General features: G+C 40.8%; 2 protein-coding genes across 4 annotated transcripts; both read left to right on the top strand.

The window, feature by feature from the left end:
• Positions 1 to 1,526: 1,526 nt before the first annotated feature.
• On the top strand, positions 1,527 to 9,525 carry LOC106745074 (oxysterol-binding protein-related protein 2). 2 transcript variants are annotated; one of them, XM_014620346.1, is made up of 9 exons: positions 1,527 to 2,585; positions 2,829 to 3,027; positions 3,157 to 3,266; positions 3,713 to 3,871; positions 4,194 to 4,394; positions 4,684 to 4,873; positions 5,348 to 5,464; positions 5,544 to 5,761; positions 6,430 to 9,525. In XM_014620346.1, exons 1-9 carry the CDS (start codon positions 2,554 to 2,556, stop codon positions 6,530 to 6,532), a joined length of 1,329 nt encoding a protein of 442 aa, XP_014475832.1. In that variant the 5' UTR covers positions 1,527 to 2,553; the 3' UTR covers positions 6,533 to 9,525. The 2 variants fall into 2 exon arrangements, with proteins under 2 accessions (XP_014475832.1, XP_014475831.1); XM_014620345.1 differs by having other exon boundaries at positions 6,370 to 9,525.
• A 1,123-nt stretch (positions 9,526 to 10,648) lies between these two features.
• On the top strand, positions 10,649 to 20,540 carry LOC106745047 (tumor protein D54). 2 transcript variants are annotated; one of them, XM_014620291.1, is made up of 6 exons: positions 10,649 to 10,875; positions 17,108 to 17,238; positions 17,321 to 17,469; positions 17,960 to 18,019; positions 18,279 to 18,441; positions 18,853 to 20,540. In XM_014620291.1, exons 1-6 carry the CDS (start codon positions 10,857 to 10,859, stop codon positions 18,988 to 18,990), a joined length of 660 nt encoding a protein of 219 aa, XP_014475777.1. In that variant the 5' UTR covers positions 10,649 to 10,856; the 3' UTR covers positions 18,991 to 20,540. The 2 variants fall into 2 exon arrangements, with proteins under 2 accessions (XP_014475777.1, XP_014475778.1); XM_014620292.1 differs by lacking the exon at positions 10,649 to 10,875 and adding an exon at positions 13,603 to 14,164.
• The last annotated feature ends 285 nt before the right edge of the window (positions 20,541 to 20,825 follow it).

Raw genomic sequence — 20,825 nt, 5'->3', positions numbered from 1 at the left:
TGAAAAATTAACATCGAATGGACGTCGATTTGACATCGATTCGATGTAATTTCGATTGTTCCTAGCGAGAAATGAACCATCGAATCGACATCGATTTGACATCGATTTGATGGCTTCATTTGATTCTGAACAACAGCTTGAAATCTTCAAGAGATCAAAATTCAAAAATTGTGGTATTCGACGGTTCCACAGTTCGATCGGAATTTTCCACATCAGACTCTCGTAGATTCTTCTGAAACTTTAAATATTAAAAGCTTGAAATATCCAAGAGACCAAAGTAAAATTTAAAGAATTTAAAAAGAAGAGAAGAAGAGGAGAAGAGCAAATTTAAAGCTTGAGATAAAGAGAAAAATCGAAGATCCAAGGATTTGTAAACTCGCTGATCTAAACGAGTTTTAAGGATTCTAATGTCCGAGGATCGAGGATCCGATGTTAAAATCGTAATTCGACGATTTATGATTTGACAGTGCGAATTCAAGCGACAAAAGATTGGAAAATACAAGGTCATGATGCCCCGACTAAAATTCCGGAATGCGTTCGATGGAAAACGTATCTTTTATCAGTTAGGATCTTTACGTTCTCAATGATGCTCCAGTGAATGCCCTTCGTGCCTTGCGCCAATTTTGCCGGGGGGCTGCACGCGATGAAGGCGGCATTGTGGTTTCGATAGTGGAGCGTATATGGGGTGTGCGTTAATTAAATTCACTTCGCGTTTTCGCAGAGCACGGCGTTGCGTGATAACGTCTTTTTCCGTCGTGGGTGTTCCGCGTTGTTCACATTGTTGAAACTTTGCTCTTCCGTCCTCCTCCTCCTGCACTTATTGATTTTTGCCCGTGTAAACGGATGCACGTTAAATCGTAACGAGACGATCCTTTCGTATCTTTTGGCTGAGGCATATCAATCGAACGGCGCAAAATCAGGAGGAACGGTTCGGAAAATAATCTCAGGCACGATTCTGCAAATAAACGTTTATTCTTATCTTAGAAAAGGAAAGAAAGGGGGAGCTTGAGGATATCTCGTTATAAATTGATTTGCTACGAAAGCATCTCGGAGAAGAGCGAAGAATTGGGTCTGAAACTTCATCAAGAATAAATATCCCGGTCTGCGAGAAAATTGAAAGGATTATTTATCTTTTACTTTCAAAGTTCCACATTCATTTTGAGTTTCTCCTCTTTGCATTATTAATCCCCCTTCAATGTATACTAACAAAACACGTCGGAGATCCCCGGTGTCAATTAATCCACCGTAAATCTCACTTCGAGGAGAACCAAGAGATTCTATCAGACGCAAACTTTACTGGCGATTCGGCACGTCGCACCGTGGGACAGGATCGTCCTGAAGCCGCGAGTTGGCGGATTTGAACGCGACTGCTTCTGGGGCTCGGCGGGCGACAAATCGCCTGGCCGTTCCAGCAGAAAAGCGTTGCTCTCGCGAGAGCTCAATGCTCATGCTCGGATTTATTGATATTTCAGGCTCGAGCAAAGGGGGAGCTCGCCGTCACGCCCGCGAGCTCAACAGTCTTTTCGGGGTGTACAGCTGATCGCGAGAGCACAGGCTCGCAAGAAGACGTCGCGGGCTTGACGGGAAGAGACCGAGCTTCCGGGCTTTCTGTCATGAGCGAGTGACGACGGCTGGTGGTGGTCGGCTGATTGTCAGCGAATCCTCCGAGTGATCGCGTCTCGCGGTGAGATTGGAGAGAGAAAGAGAGGGGTATCGGACACCGATCCGCAGGATGTCGCCGAGGTAGCGGGACGAGGCTCCGGAGAGAGAGAAAACACCACCACCGGACGGTCCATTTAGATGTCGCGCACCCCCTTCCCCTCGTCTTGCAGCCCGTTTACGCCGGAATCGAGAAACCCGAGCTGGAACGCGAGGATTTACTCGAGGCTCGAGGATCGTCGTCCGCTTCGGGAAGGTTCGACGAAGTTCATGACAAGGATTCGAGGATTTGAGGCGAAGTAGACGATCGTGAGGAACGTCCGAGGTCACGTACCTGCGACCGAATGTACAAAGCATCTCCGAGGACCCGCTAGTTTCTGAGGATCCAAGGACACTCCGTAGTTTCTAAGCAAAGACCTCGTCTTGCTTGGATAACCATCCGATCACGCGACTCGAGTTTTCTAAACGAACGTAACATAGAGAATATTGATAATCTTGGAGAAATATTAATCAAGTGTGACGGATCGATTTCACACGGAGCTTCGACTTTGTAACTACACTAGCGGAAACTGTAAATACCCGACGATCCAGAGTTCTGCGCTAATCCTTGAAGCACCCGAATATTCAAGATATTGGAGTTCAAGGATCTAAGAGCTTTCTCTTTCTCTCTCTCTCTCTTTCTCTCCCTCTCTCCTTCTCTTTCGCTCCCTCTACGAAATCTTCCAGCGGTACATGCGGCCAAATCTGCCATGAGTCCCTGAACGTCGCTTAATAAATCGTCGAGCTTCGTAATCGCCGGATGTCGGTGGGAATCGAAGTATCGATTCACAAGAGCGACAGATTGAAAGCTTCTGCGGCCGTCAGGACGCTCGATAACCACGAGAGATTCGTACAATGGCCAGCGAAAGGATATCAGGACAACACAGGTTCGCAATGTTCTCGTTCGCGGCTAGCTATTTCTCTCTTCGAAGTGTGAAGCGTTCGAAACGCGTCCTTGAACTCGATAATGCTTTAAAGGAGCGCACATATAAGATACAGCGATATAATAAAAATATAAATACGTAAAATTCTCTTATTTTTTATAGTTTTATTCATACAAAGATAGAAGATACAACAAAGAATTATGAAGAAATCTTTTTTGTGAAAACGTGCGTCATTTACTTTTCAAGAACATCGTTACCAGTTCCGGGCCATTCCGAAGTAAATCTCTGCTCGGTGCTATCGCTGGGCAAGGACCTCAGCAAGATCACCATGCCGGTCATCTTCAACGAGCCGCTCTCCTTCCTCCAACGTGTTGCGGAATACATGGAATATGCCAAATTACTGAAGCTGGCATCGCAAGAGGAGTCGCCAATTTCTAGGCTTCAGGTGCGCAGATCGCCCTCGTGAATTTAACCGAGAGAATGTCGAATAATTAGCAGAAATACCAACATCGGATGTGTTATTAGACAAATCGATATTCGGACATGCCAAAAACTAAAATTAACAATCTTGCAGTACGTCGCGGCTTTCGCTGTGAGTGCTCTCGCCTCGAACTGGGAGCGCCTCGGGAAACCCTTCAATCCGATTTTAGGGGAGACGTACGAGTTGCAACGCGAGGATTTTCGGTAATTAATTATTTCATCCTTGTAAAACGAATTTTTGCATATACCTCTCGAGAATAATAAGCCTTTTCGTCGGAAATAAATAAAAAAAAATTATTTTCCAGTTTTTATAAGAATTTAGATTTTTACACAAGATATTTCAAATTATTCGTACTTTTTCAACTGAGGATTATTTTATCAATTCTGGACAAATTTTTCCTTATCAAAACTTTGATATAATATTGTCCTTATCTTAATTTGTAAATTGTTGACATTTTCAATTATTCTTAGCTTCGAATCTACCAGCTTCTCGATTTTTTTCGTTAAGAAGATGTCGTCCTGAGAATTTAACGAATTCTCAATTGAAAGAAGGCCTCAGATTGATCACACGATATGTGTAGAGATTCGAATCTTCATTTCCAAAATCCAGATTTCTAATATGCTAAGAAAATCCTTCCGACTCTTTCCAGAATAATATGCGAGCAGGTGTCACATCATCCTCCGGTCTCAGCGTTTTACGCCGACAGTGAGGATTTTATTTTTCATGGCAGCATTCATCCTAAATTGAAATTCTGGGGAAAATCAATAGAAGTGCACCCGAAGGGGATTGTCACGGTAGAGTTACCCAAGTACGTTCATTTGATCTTAACTATTTGCATAGTGATTCTATTTATTAAAGTTAATGTTAATCATTATTATTAATTTCAATTATTTATTATTCAACATTGGAAAAGGACGAGAGGTTTTGTTAAGAAGATCCGGGAAATTTTGTCAAGAACTTTATTGTTAATCTTCGATCGTCGCATTATCACATTCTTATCAATCAGTATTTAAAAAACTGCAAAATAAAGAAAAATTAGTTAATTTGTAGAATTAAATAGAAATAAATAATTTATTAAAAACCCGGAGATTCTTAAGAGGACCTCGATGTTAATAGCTACGCTTGAACAGGTGGAAGGAGGCTTATACCTGGCAAAACGTCAATTGTATCCTGCACAACGTGCTGGTGGGCCAATTGTGGATGGAACAATTAGGCGCCCTGGATATCAGACAGTACGGAGGAGACAATCTGAAGGCCACATTGGCGTTCAAAAGCGGCACTTGGAACGGCAAGGACCTCCATCGCGTCGAGGGCTTCATAACGGATCAGGAGTACGTTCTAACGATCTCTTCTAACTGCCGAATGGAAGAACTTATTCGCGATTTCGGCACGAACTCGACAGACATCTGTGTATTTCGAATATTCACCAGAATAATTTCTACGATAATAACTTGCTTCGTTCTTTGGTATTTATATTTAACAATCGAATTTCATTGGATTGAATCAATCCAAATCAGTCCGTCGCTTGTCCCGGTTCATCTCGTTTGCAATAATTGCCGATCGAAAGTTCGAAATTACATCATACACCAATTGCATCACATCATTATTTTCCCTTTCCAGAAAAAGGAAGCTGCTCTTTCTCTACGGTAAATGGACCGAAAGGTTACGCTCTTGTGAACCCTCGTTCTACGAAGAAGCGCTCGAGAAGGTCAAGAGGGAGGCCAAAAGTCCGCAGGGCAGCCCGGGCCATAAGAAGGTCCTGGCGAAGCTACACAGCCTTAAAGTCGGAGCTTTCAAGCCTCTACATCAGGTGTTAAGCGATCTTCGCTTCGCGAATTTACTGTTCGGTCGATCAATGAATTCATTATTTTCCATTACAGCCAAATTTCTCTCTACAATATTTCTCCCTTTTCTCTCTTTTTTATTTATATTTAAGGAGTTACAGGGATTCAGGTTAGGTATATATTCAAGAGGTACACCTAAGTGGCTTGAAAAACGCCCAATATTTAAATTTTTCTGCTGACCGCATTATTGATTTTATGAAGATGCCTTTTCAGAGATGATTCTTCGATACTTTTATAGTATATAGTAAATAAAAGTATGAAGAATCATCTTCCAAAATGACAGTTTCATAATGTCAATAATGTGGTCATTAGAATAATTCAAATATCGGGCGTTTTTTCAAACCGCTCGAGCGTATGTAATCCCTTAAAACAGTTTTAGCTTGTCCTCATTTTTAGAGTCACCAAAAGTGATACAATATGAATATTCTCCTCAATTTCAGGAAGCAATAGACGAGTCCTCAGCTAGTATGGATGGCGATGAGATGCCCGTCGTGGAGGAGATTCCAGGATCCACTACACTGTGGGAAGCCACACCGAGGCCCAGCAACAGTTCGGACGTTGGTTTCAATCGAACGAATGTTCCGTACGCTTTTGCGCTCAATTAATTCATTGCGATTATAACGTGATTTTTTGTAGTATTTTCAGTTTACGACGTTCGCGATGTCGTTGAACGAGCTGGATCCTAACATGGAGCAGACCCTGTGCCCGACCGACTCCAGACTGAGGCCGGATATCCGGAAGCTGGAGATGGGCGATCAGGACGGTGCTGCGACTGAGAAAATCAGGCTCGAGGAGAAACAAAGAGACACCCGTAAGGCTCGCAAACATAAGAAGGGACACGACTATGCTCCTAGGTAAGTCTTTGCATGTTGTTCTCTATTTTTTATCGGAGAAATATTTTTGCAATTTAATGATTATTATAATATGCTGCTTGTAATATCATGTACATATTTGTTTTAACTGCATTCAAAACTAACAGTTGTTATTTAGATGGTTGAATAAAGTTGGAAATAAAGTTAAATAAAGTAGGAAAGTATCGTTTTTTCGGTAAATAATAAACTTATGTGCTTCTAATATTGTCACAAAATCCAACACTCTACGAACTATCTTAATAATTTCCACTTCATGCGGAAACATCAAAAACATATTGTATTTGTGTTAAAATCGGTCCTTGTTAAAGTTTTTGTGTTAAATTTTTAACATGTCCGTATGTTAATTTAACGTATTGTTTTTATGTTATCTCAATATTTTTTATGTTGAGTCAATATTCAACGTGCGTAAGTGTTAAAATAACACATTTTATATTTCAATATCGACTATTGCGGATGTCAATTTTGTGTCAATTTTTTAAATAACATTTTAAATAACACTTTTCAACATACTTGTGTTAAATTAACACAAAAATTTGCATGGACCGTTTGGGACGTGTGTCAAATTTAACAAAACATTTTTCACTGAATAGGAAATCCTATCAGATCCCGTCGATATTTTTTGAGAAGCAAGAGAAACATATGATTCGCAGATGGTTCCAATCCGGCACGAACCCGTACACGGGTCAGGAAGACTGGTTATACCAGGGCGGATATTGGGACCGTAATTACTCCGACATCGAGGACATATTTTAATGAAGAGGGAGCTCGTTAGTTTCCATTAAATGTCCGGCGTCCGCGTGGATCGATAATATCGGATCGCGGGCGGGCGGACGTGCCGACGGGCGCGGGCGTCGTTAGTGCAAAGTTATAAATAAATCGCCTAAGGACAGGTGGGTAGATTGTAATAGGCGCCTCTAGAGGTCGATGTCTCTGTGTAAAGTAAAGTAATTAAAAGTGCACCGTGCGGGAGTCTTCGGTGGACAAAAGGGAGCCCGACGAGCCATCGCGAGCAAGGAGGCTCTCCTTCCGCGCGCGCTCTTCGGGTTCCTCTTCGCTGCTGACAAGTAATCCACTTCCTCGCTCGGAACGGATGAATCGAAGTGAATCGAGACGACCGCCGTAAAAGCGAGTCGGTAATCGAGGACCGGTTACCGTGTGCTCGATTATCTTCGATTCGTCTCGCTTCCCGCGAAGCTCCGACACTATTTTTATAAGAGGCCAAGTCGGACGCCCGGAAAGGCGGTTCTATCATAGTCTCTATCATAGTCTCCCTGTTTAAAGAGTCCGATGGAAGCTTCTCGAGGAGGAAGCGAAGGTGCAAGTAGAGAGATTGCGATGATTTGTTTCTCGCGTCTCTCATTTCACGTGGACTTCATTCAAAGAGAAATTGAAATCATAGGATGCAAAAGATAGAAATAGTTCGTTGCGGCTAGAACGTACTAGAACATAATAGAACGTACTAGAATATGTAGGAATGTTTAAGTTGTGCGGATGTTAAGACAAAATTGAGCAACGCATTACGCAAAACAGTAGGAATTCGTCCAAATGTCAGGGACAGAGATATGATTAATTTTCAATTTTTCCTCAAACAACTTCATTGAAATGTTCTCCATGCATTTGTTCTCATTAACCGAGACATTGAAACGTTCTCCATTCATTTGTTCTCATTAACAGAGGGATTCTATAATTTCAATTTATATTTACGCTGCTCCATTTCCAGTGGCATTATCGTTATATCTCGCGCATACAATAGAAGTCATATTCTGAAATATCAATAAAATATAAATGAAAGTAATTTCCCGCGTCGTGTTTCTTTTCGATAAAATTGGTTTGCGCAATATTATTAATGTAATGAAAAATACACAAAATTCATTGAACGTATCAAATGAAAAATCTTTCATCATATCAATACTTTTGCATCCGATTCTCTCTCTCTGTCGGACTTTTTGATCAAGGATCTCGTAGATCCTCATGTAAATACAGCGACTGTATAATATACCTATAACAAAGTCAGATAAACCGAACAATGATTCTTCGCGACAGCTTCATATAGATTGAGCAATAATAATTATTTAACCTAGACTTTTCGTGATTTGCGTTTCCCTCGCGAAATCTAGGGAGAAGGGAAATCGACTGATTGGAACGGTTACGGACGAGGATTGATTGTTTCGATATAATATATGGTTATCTCATACGAGAAATGCAGGACGAGAGGAGATTAAAAACGATTCGACACGTACTTGCCGTGCATTAGTATTGGGACAAGATGCATTCGCGAATAATAAATGAGGATTTTGAATACGCGTTTGCATAAGTTTCGAATATTCAAATATTTGAATATTAGAAGATTCAGAAATTCGGAGCTTCGAAGTTTTGAATATAACTTTTAGTTTGTAAAAAAAATAAAATATACAAAATATATGCAGACATGTTTCTCGTGAAAATACGTAAAACCGAGTATATTGATTTATATGTTTAGAAGATGTGTCTTAATTCACTCACAAATGCATATTTGAAATGATTCGTCCATTATTCGCGAATATACGTGTCTTGACCAACACTATCGAACACACGCGTTGCTTCCAGGTCAACTAGGCGTATCTTTTGCGATAGACGCTTCGTAGGGAATAATCCGAGTAAATTAAATGCGTCGCCGCGTGCCGTGTATGACGTTCGTGTGACACGCTTAATTTAGGAAGAACGACAATAATTCTGTTGAGGTTCTCAAAGAGCAAAAATCATTGGAAAGAAGGAGAAAAAAGGAAAAGAAACGAAGAACACCTGTACTCTAGACGGCACTATATAAAGGATGAGACAACCAAAACAGACATGTCGATAACATCTGACAGTCGCTTTATTTTTCATCTTTTGCTTTTGAGTTCTCTCGCGATGACACAATTTATATCATAATTTACATTGTATTCTACGTATGCTTCCTCGTCTTCAAATCCAAGAGAGACGTCTAGTCCGTTTCTAATGTCAGTCATAAGTTTTTCCTCGAGAAGCGAAGAAATATACTTTCTATCGTGGAAAATATATCTTGTGATATCGTTGTGCGATCTATGTGATCTGTTCTTTGTCGCTGAACTAATACATACTTTCAGCATAAAAAGGAATAGATATGTAGCTGCGACTTTGCGTAAAAAGAGGGAAATAAAACTAATGCAGCCAGTTCAGCTGTAAAGAACAGATCAATGTATCGAAGGTAGCGAACCGAAGCTAAGAAGAAAAGAGACGTAGACGGGATATTTTAGGTTTCTCTTAGAGGATTTGAAGTCATTTCGAAGTTGGAGGAAATGCGTTGGAGTTCAGATTGCGAATTCTGTCGGTCTGTCGAAACCGATGAACGTGCATACTGTTGCCATCGTTGAGCCCTTCAACTGTAGACGATAACGCTCGGATGATAAGCGGAATCACGCGGTTCTTCCGTATACGAAGGTATCGCCTCCCGCGAACGATATACGTACACATGTGTGTGTATATAATATACATATTTACATATATATCTACACCCGAGATAGGATTTCTACGCTTCCATAAAATAACGACTACACAAATCATTTGTATGAACGACGAAAACGACACTCGTGATTACGTCGATCGCCTCTGAGGACCTTATTATCGTTAACAAGTGCGTACGCAATCTGTAGGAGTTCGTTGTGTTTGCGTTGCATAGTTCAGCCTTGTGTAATTGTACATAGACGATAGGAACATATTAGAAATAAATGTTGTTAAAAAAGAGTCTCCACGGGATTCTTGTCCTTCTTTCCTAACAGAAAATGTCCAGTAGCTCGATTGGCAAATAGAAATCTGAGAAAACATGCCTTATATAATGATATATATATCATCATCATCATCATCATCATATGTGCAAAAGAAGGAAAAGAGAGATCATATATGTATCTATATATAAATCATACATATTATCACAGATAGTACAATATTTAAAATCATAAGATCCCAGACAGTACAATGTCCAAAATCGGGACATAAGATGTCTTTTAGATGTTATAAGACCTCTTTTAGATGTTATAAAAAGTCCTGAACATATTTTTAAGATGTCTTAAAGAAAGACATTTTAAAAATATTCGTGATCTTAGAGATGTTTTATGATCCCATTTTAAACGTTGTGCTGTCTGGATGTATCGTCACTTCATATGTAATTATATATTTTTATATAGGGGGAACATTCTGTATAGATATACAATTATAGATAATTATATATTATTATATATGATCATATATAATAATGTATAATTATCTATAATTGTATATCTGATTATATATGGAAATTCTTTTCCGGGATCATTTGTTTCAGTCAAATTTCCTAAGATTATAAATTCAGTAAGATTATATTGACATACAAGAAAATAATTTCAGTTTCTGTAACGGAATAGAGACCAGAAAAACTCAATGACAAGAAATTATATTTCTGTTATCGCGACCGAGAACATTCGTGTGAATACTCAGTTATATTAAAATCTGGTTAAGATAATTGTGACCAATTAACTGAGTAGAACCTTCCTACAGAAATCTTTCTGTTCTTAAACCGAGTTTTCATCTGGCCTCCAGACAATAAAAAATTCAATTACACGGAGTTTTTTCATGCAATTATTAAAAAGTAGATGCCTATTAACTTATAACTGATAATCGTACATTTTATATCTTTATAATTTCATTTCTATTTTGACATTCCTTTTATATGGTCATAACTTATTAATTCATCATTTCTTTGCCATTTTTATACGTTTATTGTGTTGATCCGATGGAAAACACAGCCGTAGCCACATTTGAATCCGCCATCTTCTCCCGGCAAATCCTGAAACTGCGGCCGGCGCTCGCCAGGCGGCAACAGTCGTGCTTGCATTTCCAAGATGGCCACCGACACTCAGTCAGTTCACGGTAGAGACGAAGTAATCGATCTCCGTTCGGTACCGGAGAACGCGTACTATTCATCGCTTCCTGGTGAACCGATCCGAGCTCGCCGATCGGTGACGTAACGTCGTAACCGACGTCTCACTCACGTACAAAGGAAATTCGCCACTTCGCAACGATTCCGCGCCGCGAGATCGACGAGATGAGCAACGTACCAACAGGTGAGATCATCGACTTGATCATACGCTTCGATTATCGAGAAGTTATTCTCGGAATCGGTTGATTCGGTTAGATCGCATCGTCACGCGAAGACAGCGTGAATTGATTGGTAAGGTAACCTTTGGAAGCACGATAACGGTTGCACGATCGAATTCTAACCTACGTTTATGCGCCGTCTTGACGTTTCTATCCAGATGACCTTGTGAACTCTCGTATGCATTCGTGTGCGCGGTTACATTGTGCAACCGGCGGCTCGTCGCGAGTTCCTGCATGAGTCCGGGCCGCATCGTGATTCGATTGGACTTTCCTGCGCTTTCCGCAGTTTTTCCGCCGTCCAGCGCAACTTTCGCGTCGCATACCGATTGTTTCACCACGAGTTTCTCTCCTTGGATTCCTGCATATTATGTTAACTATTTTAACTTGGAAATAACGACTCTGCGTTGTCTTTTATCTTATCGGGAGAAAATGAAAAAAAGAATAAGAGAGATTCATTAGTTTTAATTTGCTTAGTTTCTCGATTAAAGTAACATGTATAAAATGAATCAGATGCATGATAACGCCGTACTCTTTGAACTTCGAAAGTTTCTCCTTTAGTAGCTGAAAGTAATTAAAATTATGTTATTCACATATATAACATCTTTTTTCAATTATAATTTAGTCAGACATGACGACTGAACTAACGCACATTTGTAACGTCTCAATTCGGTCTTGTCCTATCTTAAAAATGACATGTTTTATCTTGAGAAGATAGAAAAGAAGAACATGTTAAGTCATACGAAAATATCGAAGTTGTCTAGAAAAATCCGGAAGTTCGAGCGAAGTTCTTTTGCTTTTATGTTTGTCCCACTTTTTTTACTTGCTCCGATCCATCTTACTTATTCTTCTCATTATCGAGGGTAGATTCTTATTAAAGTTGCACTCGATTGTACGCACGTCGAGATCAACTTTGGTCCATTTAAATTCAACGTTATAAACGCGACTGCCGCATCGTCGTAGAAAAAGAAAAAAACCGGACGACGGCCGCGCTAAACACGCACCGCTGAGTAAGGACAAGAATCCGCCGCCGAGTCGGATCGATAAAACCGGTTTGCCAGAGGTACCACGAAGTTTCAGGAACTTTTGTTATACGACGTCTTTGCTACGCTTCCGCGCTTTCATCATCGATCGCGAAAGGAAGCGGAGCAGTTTGCAAAGGTCGATGCACCAATCAAAACGCTACATCGTTCCTAGAGTTTTTTCTTTCCTCCTCTCTATGTCCCTCTCTCTTCCTCCATCCGTTCTCCCTTCTTTCATCTAGCCTACTTTTTCTACCTTATCTGACCAGTCACTGTAACATCGAATAAAACAAATATAAATAACGAGCGATGCAAATTGCGAATGAGCAGATACCGGAAAGATGGTTCTTCCGGAACACCCCTTAGAGTGGTGATTGAGCTTGTTGTGTTAATGGAAATTAGCGTGGGTTTCTTAATTGGTATGCTAATTAAAAGAAATTCTTCAGGGAATACGCACGTAAATATTCTACGAAAAGATTACGTAACATCGCCATATTGCGGTGTTATTTTTTAATAATTGCTTCAACTATACTTCTTCAGCCAATTCCTTTCCGCATAATATAATCACGTCAACGACAAACAACTGCAAAACACATTAATACGAAGGCTATTTAATAAGAGATTCATTACATCTAATTTAATAATTGATTCATTATATTTATTGTTTTATATAATTTAATTATCATTGTTAGAGCAAGGCGTTTCTACTTGCGACTTGGAAACCTATGGATCTACCTGGAAGCCGCCACTGGAGCCCCCCCTCTATCTCTCTCAATGGAGAACCGAGGCCGCCAGCTCTTCCTCCCTCCTTTCTCTTCCTCCCCCGCCCCACTTACTGTTCTTATTTTCCGCTCACTCGATTTCTCCTCTCCCCGAAACGTGGCGCCTTCGCGATCGAGCACAGCTGTTAGTCGCGTATGCACGCGTCGCGCGACACACGTGGTCACTTTTTATGCACAAATAGAGCGAAATGCACGAGTGAGAAATCGGGTCGGGTCATAAAGTCACGAGACAGACCCGAGGAATCGACCTGATCTCCCGGGAGATTCGACCGCGCGGATTTTTTAGTCAACACTTTTTATTTTCGTGTGTATGTGTGCGACTTTTAATTGTAGATAAACATCGATGCCCATCGGCTAATTGTGATAAACGATGATGTGAGCTATGCCTTCCCAGCATTTCCCGCCGAGATCCCGGCGGAGCTTCAACTTTTAATTCCCGATAATTAATTTCGCAGTGTGTCCGGGTCGCGGCTGAATTGTCGATTTTTTCCATCGGTCCGTTTCTCGTCAGTTCTGATTCCTGTAGAGCGTACGTGTAAATATTTCTTACGTGTATCTTCGTTACAAACAAGGCGTGTCTTCTTACGGGAGTCGGTTTCTCATTAATCAGAGCGAATTTCTCATTCTTATTTGCTTTCTCGATTGATTAATTTACGTACGTGGGAACTTCGCCGATGAAATGTACGGTCAGATGCAGAAGTAATGTGCGAGAGATCGAATTGGCATTTCTCAATTCTAGACTCGGAATCTCGAGAAGGATTCTCTATCCTTTTCGAATGACAGACAATGACGGACGATTAATTAAGGTGAAGGGAAAAGATCGAACGGAAGGGTGGAACGCGAAGAAGCCGGGCAGAAATTGCCAGCTCACTACCTTTTGTATTAGAAGAACACTTCGACGCAACGATATTCACTCCATCACCGTCTCGCCTCGTCTGTTCACCGGCTCAACGTTTCGATGCGAAATCTCGAAGCGATCGCTCGCATCCTCCGAAGCAAGACCATGAGGAGCAACATGGCGGATGACAAGCAGCCCGGGGCCTCGAGAACGGCTGAATCGCGCAGGAGAACCTGCCAAGAGCACGACGACGAGGACTGTCCGAGCGAGAACGAGCGCGAGTTCGAGTCGCTAGAATACGAGGAGGACGTGTATTACTCCAAATTGACGAGCACGCCGAGCTTCGACGACATCGACGAGGTCGGTGACGACGTGGACGAGCTGGTGGTGCACTGCTGGCGCGACTCCAACGGCGAGATCGACGAGATCGTCGTGGACGACGGCAACCTGTCCGTCGAGACGGAGTTCGTGCCGGAAGAGTCAGGGCCGCGTGATGGCGGCGACGGCCGCAGGAAGCGGCGGTCGGTACGCGTGATCTTCCAGGACCTGTCGAAGCCGTATCTCGCTAAGATCAGCAACAGCCAGAACTACAAGAAGTTCCTCGAGCTGGTAAAAGGTGCCGCGGGGGAAAGAAGAAGATATCGCGCTTCTTCGACGTTTCTTCGCGTCGTGATGTTCGATTTTGGCGAATCGAGATGTTCGAACGAGAAATTAGACGGACGGGATGTCGTTTAATTTGCTTCGTGCAGAACTTGATTCGCTGAAATGGTAATTTAAGATTGGCAGAGGGCACGCGGAAAAACGGGGTCGCCACAAATTGGGAAAAGTTATGAAAATTTTAATTGGCCAGGGAAAATCCGGTAAAGTCAGGGAAGGATAAGTAATAGAGTCTGGGATTTCGAACTTTGTTCACAATTCTCTCAAATGCTCTTATTCTAAAGAATACTTATCATTTTTTATTCATTCGTTTATTCCCGTCATAACTATATTCTTTTTCGCAATGCTCATTTATTTTTTGTTGCTTTTAATAATATAAGCTATCTTCCCTGCAATTCCTGCTTCTAAGCGTTAAAAGATTACATATTGGTCTTAGAAAATTTTCTACTGTCGTCTGAAAACATAGAAAAGTTAGGGAATTTCAAATTTCATTTTCTGTAGCAATCCTCATTCAAAAAACTCATTTGCTGTAAAGGAATCAGATGAAAACTCAATGACAAGAAATATTTTCGTTACTGCAACTCAGAACATTTGTGCACTGAGAGAAAAAATATCTAAAAAATAAAAATTGTTTATTCGGTGGATATTAACAGATTTATTTAAGTCTAAAAATAGTATTTATTTAAGTCTAAATTCTTTTATTTAAGGTTCCTGACTACTCGTCATTAAACAAGGGCAGTCATAACGAGTAATCAGGAGCCTTAAGTAGAGTGAACGATTGCTTTCATGGAAAGCTACAAATTTAAGAAAATTTTTACTTTTTATTTTTCCATTTGAAAAACATTTTTTCTCGGTGTAAAAACATATATATTAGTATAAGTAAATATGTTATCAGTACTTACATTGAATGATAAACATATTTTTTTAATTAGATATTTTTTTCTCTCAATGTGTACGAACATTCAGCTGCATTAAATCTCGGTTAAGACAACGGAGAGCAATTGATTGAGTAAAAACCTCCTAGAGGAATCTTTCTGTTTCTACATCCGAGTTTTCGTCTAGTCCCCAAATAACAGAAAATTTAGCTACGACAACAGAATTGTTTTTCTGTGTATATTGTCAAAAATATTGTCCCCGACAAGATCTCAAATCTGTTTCATTTTCTCTGAGTATTTGGATCTACAGCTCTGTGGATCCTGTTGGCTTTGTAGATCATCAAATTTACGAAACGTTTTTAATGGCTCTCGGTATAATAATTCTCAACTTTCACGTGAGAAATTTCTGCGTTTTTACATCCGGAAATTTCTCAGTGCCTATTCGTTTCTCTCCTTACGCGTGAAAGTGCACCGAACAAAAAGAAGAAGATCGTAGGAAATCGCGATCGAGTGCAGTGACCGACGAGCTTGGCTTTTAATTTTTCTAGGATAACGTTTCGCTCTGTTGAAATTGCGAAACTCCACTCGCGCATTCCTTCGCAATCTAGGGAAATCGCGGCGAAACGATCGGAATTATTGACCGAAAATTTAAGCAATCGCTTCCTACAAGCGCTCGTACCGCATTTACAGCAGCAGCCGCATTCTTTTGTTTTCGACTTGAGTATTCACATTTTGCGCGAACGTAAGCGCATACGATGTAACGTCGATGAAGATTTGTTTCAATTACGGTGGAGTACAGTCAGACTAACTCTTTGATCTTGAATGGAAATATTTATTTAATGATTCAGAGTGGAGGATTCGATAAAAAGTCACCCAAATTTGAGTAACTTTCCGAGTGGAACTTCATTCAGAGAAATATAGAAAGATTGTAAATTTATAAATTTAGCAGGGTTGAATAAGTTCATTTTTATTATAAATGAAGTTAAGTTAAAAGTTAATGGTTTATAAAATTAACTTAAGTTAAAAATTATCTAAACCAAAATTAACCTATTTAAAATAAAATAATTTAAAATAAAAATTAAGTTAATTAATGCAAAGTCATATATATATATATATATATATATATGTGTGTGTGCTTTTTCTGTATAATCAATTTTTTAATCGTAGATTAAATTTATTGTTAAACTCTAAATAAAAAAAGATAGTCTATTATAAGAAAATACCGACTTGTTCAGAATCCCATATAAGGAACAGGTATAAAATATTCTGCTTTATATTTTTTATTTTACTTATTTTACATTATAGTCCGGGCCAATGATTTTAATATTGATGAATTATCTTAACTTACGTAAAAAGTTAATAAGTTCAAGTTAATGCATTTAAAATTAACTAAGTTAGGTTAGAAGTTATGAATTTTTTTAACTTTTTAACTTTTGACCGAGCTGAATTAGTTATTACCCAATCTTGGAGTGTAGGAAATCAGAAATTTAGAATTAGCGTATTGGTTCGCATTGATCCTTTGATTTTATTCTCCCTGATTGAATATCTCTCTATAGCCTATGAGCCTTTTTCGAAGTAATTCCTTCGATCTGGAGCACGATACATAGAACAATGATTCATAGCGATCCATAATGAATCTAAGCCCCGGAGAACGTTCGCTTGTGCAATCCGGGGCTGCTCGTTTTCTCCGATTTGTATCCACAACTGGTTTTGCCATTTCTCTCGGCGAGCTTAGCGGCTATCACCTTAGCCTTATTGCACGATTAATTTAGCGGTGAACGCAGCGTAAGTCACAGCGTATCTCGCGTGATGAGATATATCTCGGACATTGTTTAACTTCATCCAATTTACACTTCATCGAGATTTCCAATTCTGATCTCCGGTAAATATTTGTTGTAAATATTTCGTACTGCATCGCGCGTGATCATTTATACTTGAGCACAACTGGAAGACTGATGTCCCCGAGCGATCGTTACGATTAATTCTGGCCTGGTGTCGCGGCTAATTTCTGCCGCCTTTTGTCCCAGGAGAGGACGCCTCGCTTCACTCGGGCGGCTCCCTGTCACCCACATCGGATAATGTGGCGAACGAGCTGCAAGGTCTGTCCTTGGAGGAGCAAGAACGTCAGAAGGCCGAATGGAGCGCAGAGCTGGCGAAGGTAAGTCGCAAGTCGGATTAGCTAAAGAAAAGAGAGAAAGAGAGAGAGGATCCTAGAGCAGGGAATAACAGTTGGATCGCAGGTGGAGGAGGAGATACAGACTCTGAGACACGTCCTCGCGAGCAAGGTCAGGGTTGCGCAGGAGCTGAAGAGGAAGCTGGGTATCAGCGTGTGGAAGGAGCTCACCGACGACGTCAATCAGGGCCTCAAGAATGTCAAGGAGAGTCACGTGTACGTATCCCGCCGGTCGTGGCCGTTTCCTCTGCGTGTCTCTTTCACTCTGTACACTCTACACACACTTTACACACACTGTATATACCGCTGTATTATCTCCCGTAAAGGGGAAGTGGATAGGAAATTGTGAAGTCGGCGAATCGATCGAAACACGATCCTTCGCAGGGTGTCTTATCGCGCCTTTCAAGCAGCATAGATGACGGAGAGAGGAGATTGATTGATTTTCAAAGCTAGAAGAAGAGAAAAAACAATGCATGAATCACATTCTTCGATTCTTCTCGCTTTCTTTCGTTCTTTTCTGGCTTTTACTTTCACATCTCTTGTTCACGTCTCTTGTTTTCACGCCTTTTCGTTTGCATTTCTGCGAACCGACGGACGGCGATCGCCTTTTCTTTTTTTTTTTTTTTTTGTTGATACTCCACTTCTTCTGCCCTTCAGACACGTAGAAGCATTGATTTCTTTGACTTTTGGTTGGGTTCTCATTCAGTTATCAGAACGTCGGCGAGAAACTCGGTCAGTTTACCAAGGCGGTCTCCGAAAACACTTTGTAAGTACGCAGTCCAACATTTTGCCGTTGTGTCGTCGCTGAAAGTGGCGGTTTACTTGACGAAAACCAAGTTGAATCGCACTAAGAGCACTACTATGTCTCACCTCTAGCACTTATCAGCTTTCTATCGTAATGCCGATTAAAAATTCATAAGATCAGTCGACTCTCTTAAACAAACGCAACCGTTGCTTCCGCGGAGGACGATCCACAGCGGGAGGAATCGGTGACCCTAACAAACGTTCACTTTTTATCGTGTCAGATTCCAAAAGACAGAATCCGTCTTCAAGTCCACGGCTGAGAAAACTTCGAGTATCCTGGGTGGCTTTGGTAGCGGCATCTCCATGAAGTTGGGTCAGATGCGCAACTCCGACAGCTTCCGGTCCCTGGAGGAGAGGGTCGGATCAGCCTACGAGAACGTCAAGGTGACTGACGTTAAGCGAAATGTGGAAATGAATTGAAGATGAAATTAAAAGACGAATATGAGATTAAAAAATAAAGGAAGAAATTGTAATTGATTTAAATTGAAATTAAGATTGAAGCGAAGATGAAATTCAGACGATTAGGTTAGGCGAAAGAAATGAAATAATCCATCCGGACTTAATTGATCGGGAAAATTGTATACGAAATTAAGAAGACACGATCAATATTCTCGAGAAATTCCGAAGATACGATCGATATTTCACGAGGAAATTAAGCGAAATGAATTAACTCGAAGTAGGGATGAAAAAAGTATGCAGACTAAAACTCGCATTTCAATTGGGATTTCTGACCGCCCGGATAGCCCCGGTCCCCTCGGATTTCACTCAGAGACTCGGTTCACCTTCTTCTTGCAGACGAAAGTCGTGCCTTCAAGGTCCAACTCGACGCAGAGCTTCGACGAGGCCCTTCGGGAGTCCGAGGCGATGAGGCGCGCGTCCGCGGCTCCGACGGCCACCAGCCCGACCATTCCCGAGGACAAGCTGCTCTCTTAGAGCCCGTCGCACGCTGAGACAGGCGCATGCCTCGTCTATCGCGCCTCTCTTCAATGCTGATAACGCGCCGCGCTATATCACCGTTCAATCGTCCGCTGCAATTGCTAATAGAGGGCCAAACGACGCATCCGTGCTCGACGCCTCGAGGCGAGCACGGTCGTCCGAGTACTATCCTACTTCTATCGAATAAAGTATACGTATATTTTTCTCGCACGCCATTCCCACACCATACCCTCGCAGGATCTTTCCCCGGGCACGTTCAGGACATCCTTAGACGCGGAAAATGCATCTCGCGACACTTGTCCTCCAGTTCTCCTCGAGAGGAGACCCGCACCTCCGACGATAAAATCGCCCTCGGACTTCTTTCCTTACTTCGCCGATTCGAGAGTTCGTCATGTAAATATGATGAAATATTACGCGCCAGGCTTGAATCTGAAGGTTGTTACGCGGGGATTTACTTGACATATTGCGAAGATTGTGAATTACATTGAGCAATGATAGATAACGGCGATAAAATCACGGTGAAACTCTCGCGACGTTTTCTCATGATTCTCACGACACAGTGTGCAACTTTTCACAGTTTTTGTCTCGCCGATGTGAGCAACCGAGTGGCTGCATCGGGCGAATTTAGCGACGATTTACGTAGGTGGGTTACGTAGTTGCAAATTTATTTTCGCACGTATCTGTTACCCTTCCTTCCTTCCTCCGGCACCGCGGAATTTGATCGTGAATTATCGGTGTCCTGAATCTGACCTGAATCGGAGCTGCCAAACGACGAGTTTAAATATCTTCAACGATTCGCGATGAGACCCGTCCGCCGACAATACTACTACTATTATACGTACTTTACACTGTATACAAACGAGACTTCTCACTTCTACGCAAACCTAATTAGCGGGCGAGCTGTTCTGAGCGCATTCGGATTCAGTCTGCTTAGTAGGCAAACTCGATCAGAGTCTCGAGGAACATTGAACGCGCTTTACTTCTCTTGTTGATGATTACAGCGAGTTGAAATGAAAGAATTATGCGAGAATCATTGGAAATATAAATGAATAAAATTGGTCACGAGCAGTTAACAAGAATTATTACAAATTATAATAATGAAAAGAGAATTTGCGAACATTACGAGTAATTTTGTTTTCCGGACGAGTCTTGACAGAAAATCCGAACTGTCCAAATTATGTTCTATATGTTCTCTCTACACGTTCGAATTTAAGAAAATATTTAAGTATTCTATTTCTAATTACTTACACTGTGTATATCAGATGCTCGAAAAAAAAAAGAAAAAAATTCCTCGCGACTCTCGATTTTACAAATGGATATTTTTGAAACGCGCAGATAATCTAACGTTGAATTAGCAGGAAAATTCGAGTGATATTTTATATTTAGCTTTATAAAGAGAGAAGAAAAATGAGAAGAAACAATTATCTACGACGCACGGTTTGTTAACATGTATCGTTTAAGAGAGAAACATAATGATTTACACGCGAATTTACGGAGCATTTGTATACACACAATGTTACGAATAAACACTATATTATTTAATCTTACGCCAAAGAGCTATATTACTCTTTCTCTATATCTCTCTGCAATATCTCGATTACTGAAGGTAGTCGTGACATTCGCAACATATGTTTCGTGATCATCTAGGAATCTCCTACTTTCTTGCAACCACAACATGCAGTTATCGAAGGAAAAAATAATAAAAAATTTCTAGTAATTATATAGAAATCTTTAATTACCAACTTCTTAATTACCTTTTCCTTTATCTATTTTATCAAGTTTATATTATTTTGAGAGTTTGTTCTTCGTTTATATACATATAGCCGCACAAT

The sequence above is a fragment of the Dinoponera quadriceps genome, unplaced genomic scaffold (genome assembly GCF_001313825.1).
Source record: "Dinoponera quadriceps isolate SergipeBrazil2010 unplaced genomic scaffold, ASM131382v1 scaffold717, whole genome shotgun sequence".
Lineage (NCBI taxonomy): Eukaryota > Metazoa > Arthropoda > Insecta > Hymenoptera > Formicidae > Dinoponera > Dinoponera quadriceps.
This window is presented reverse-complemented; position numbering and strand designations above follow the sequence as displayed.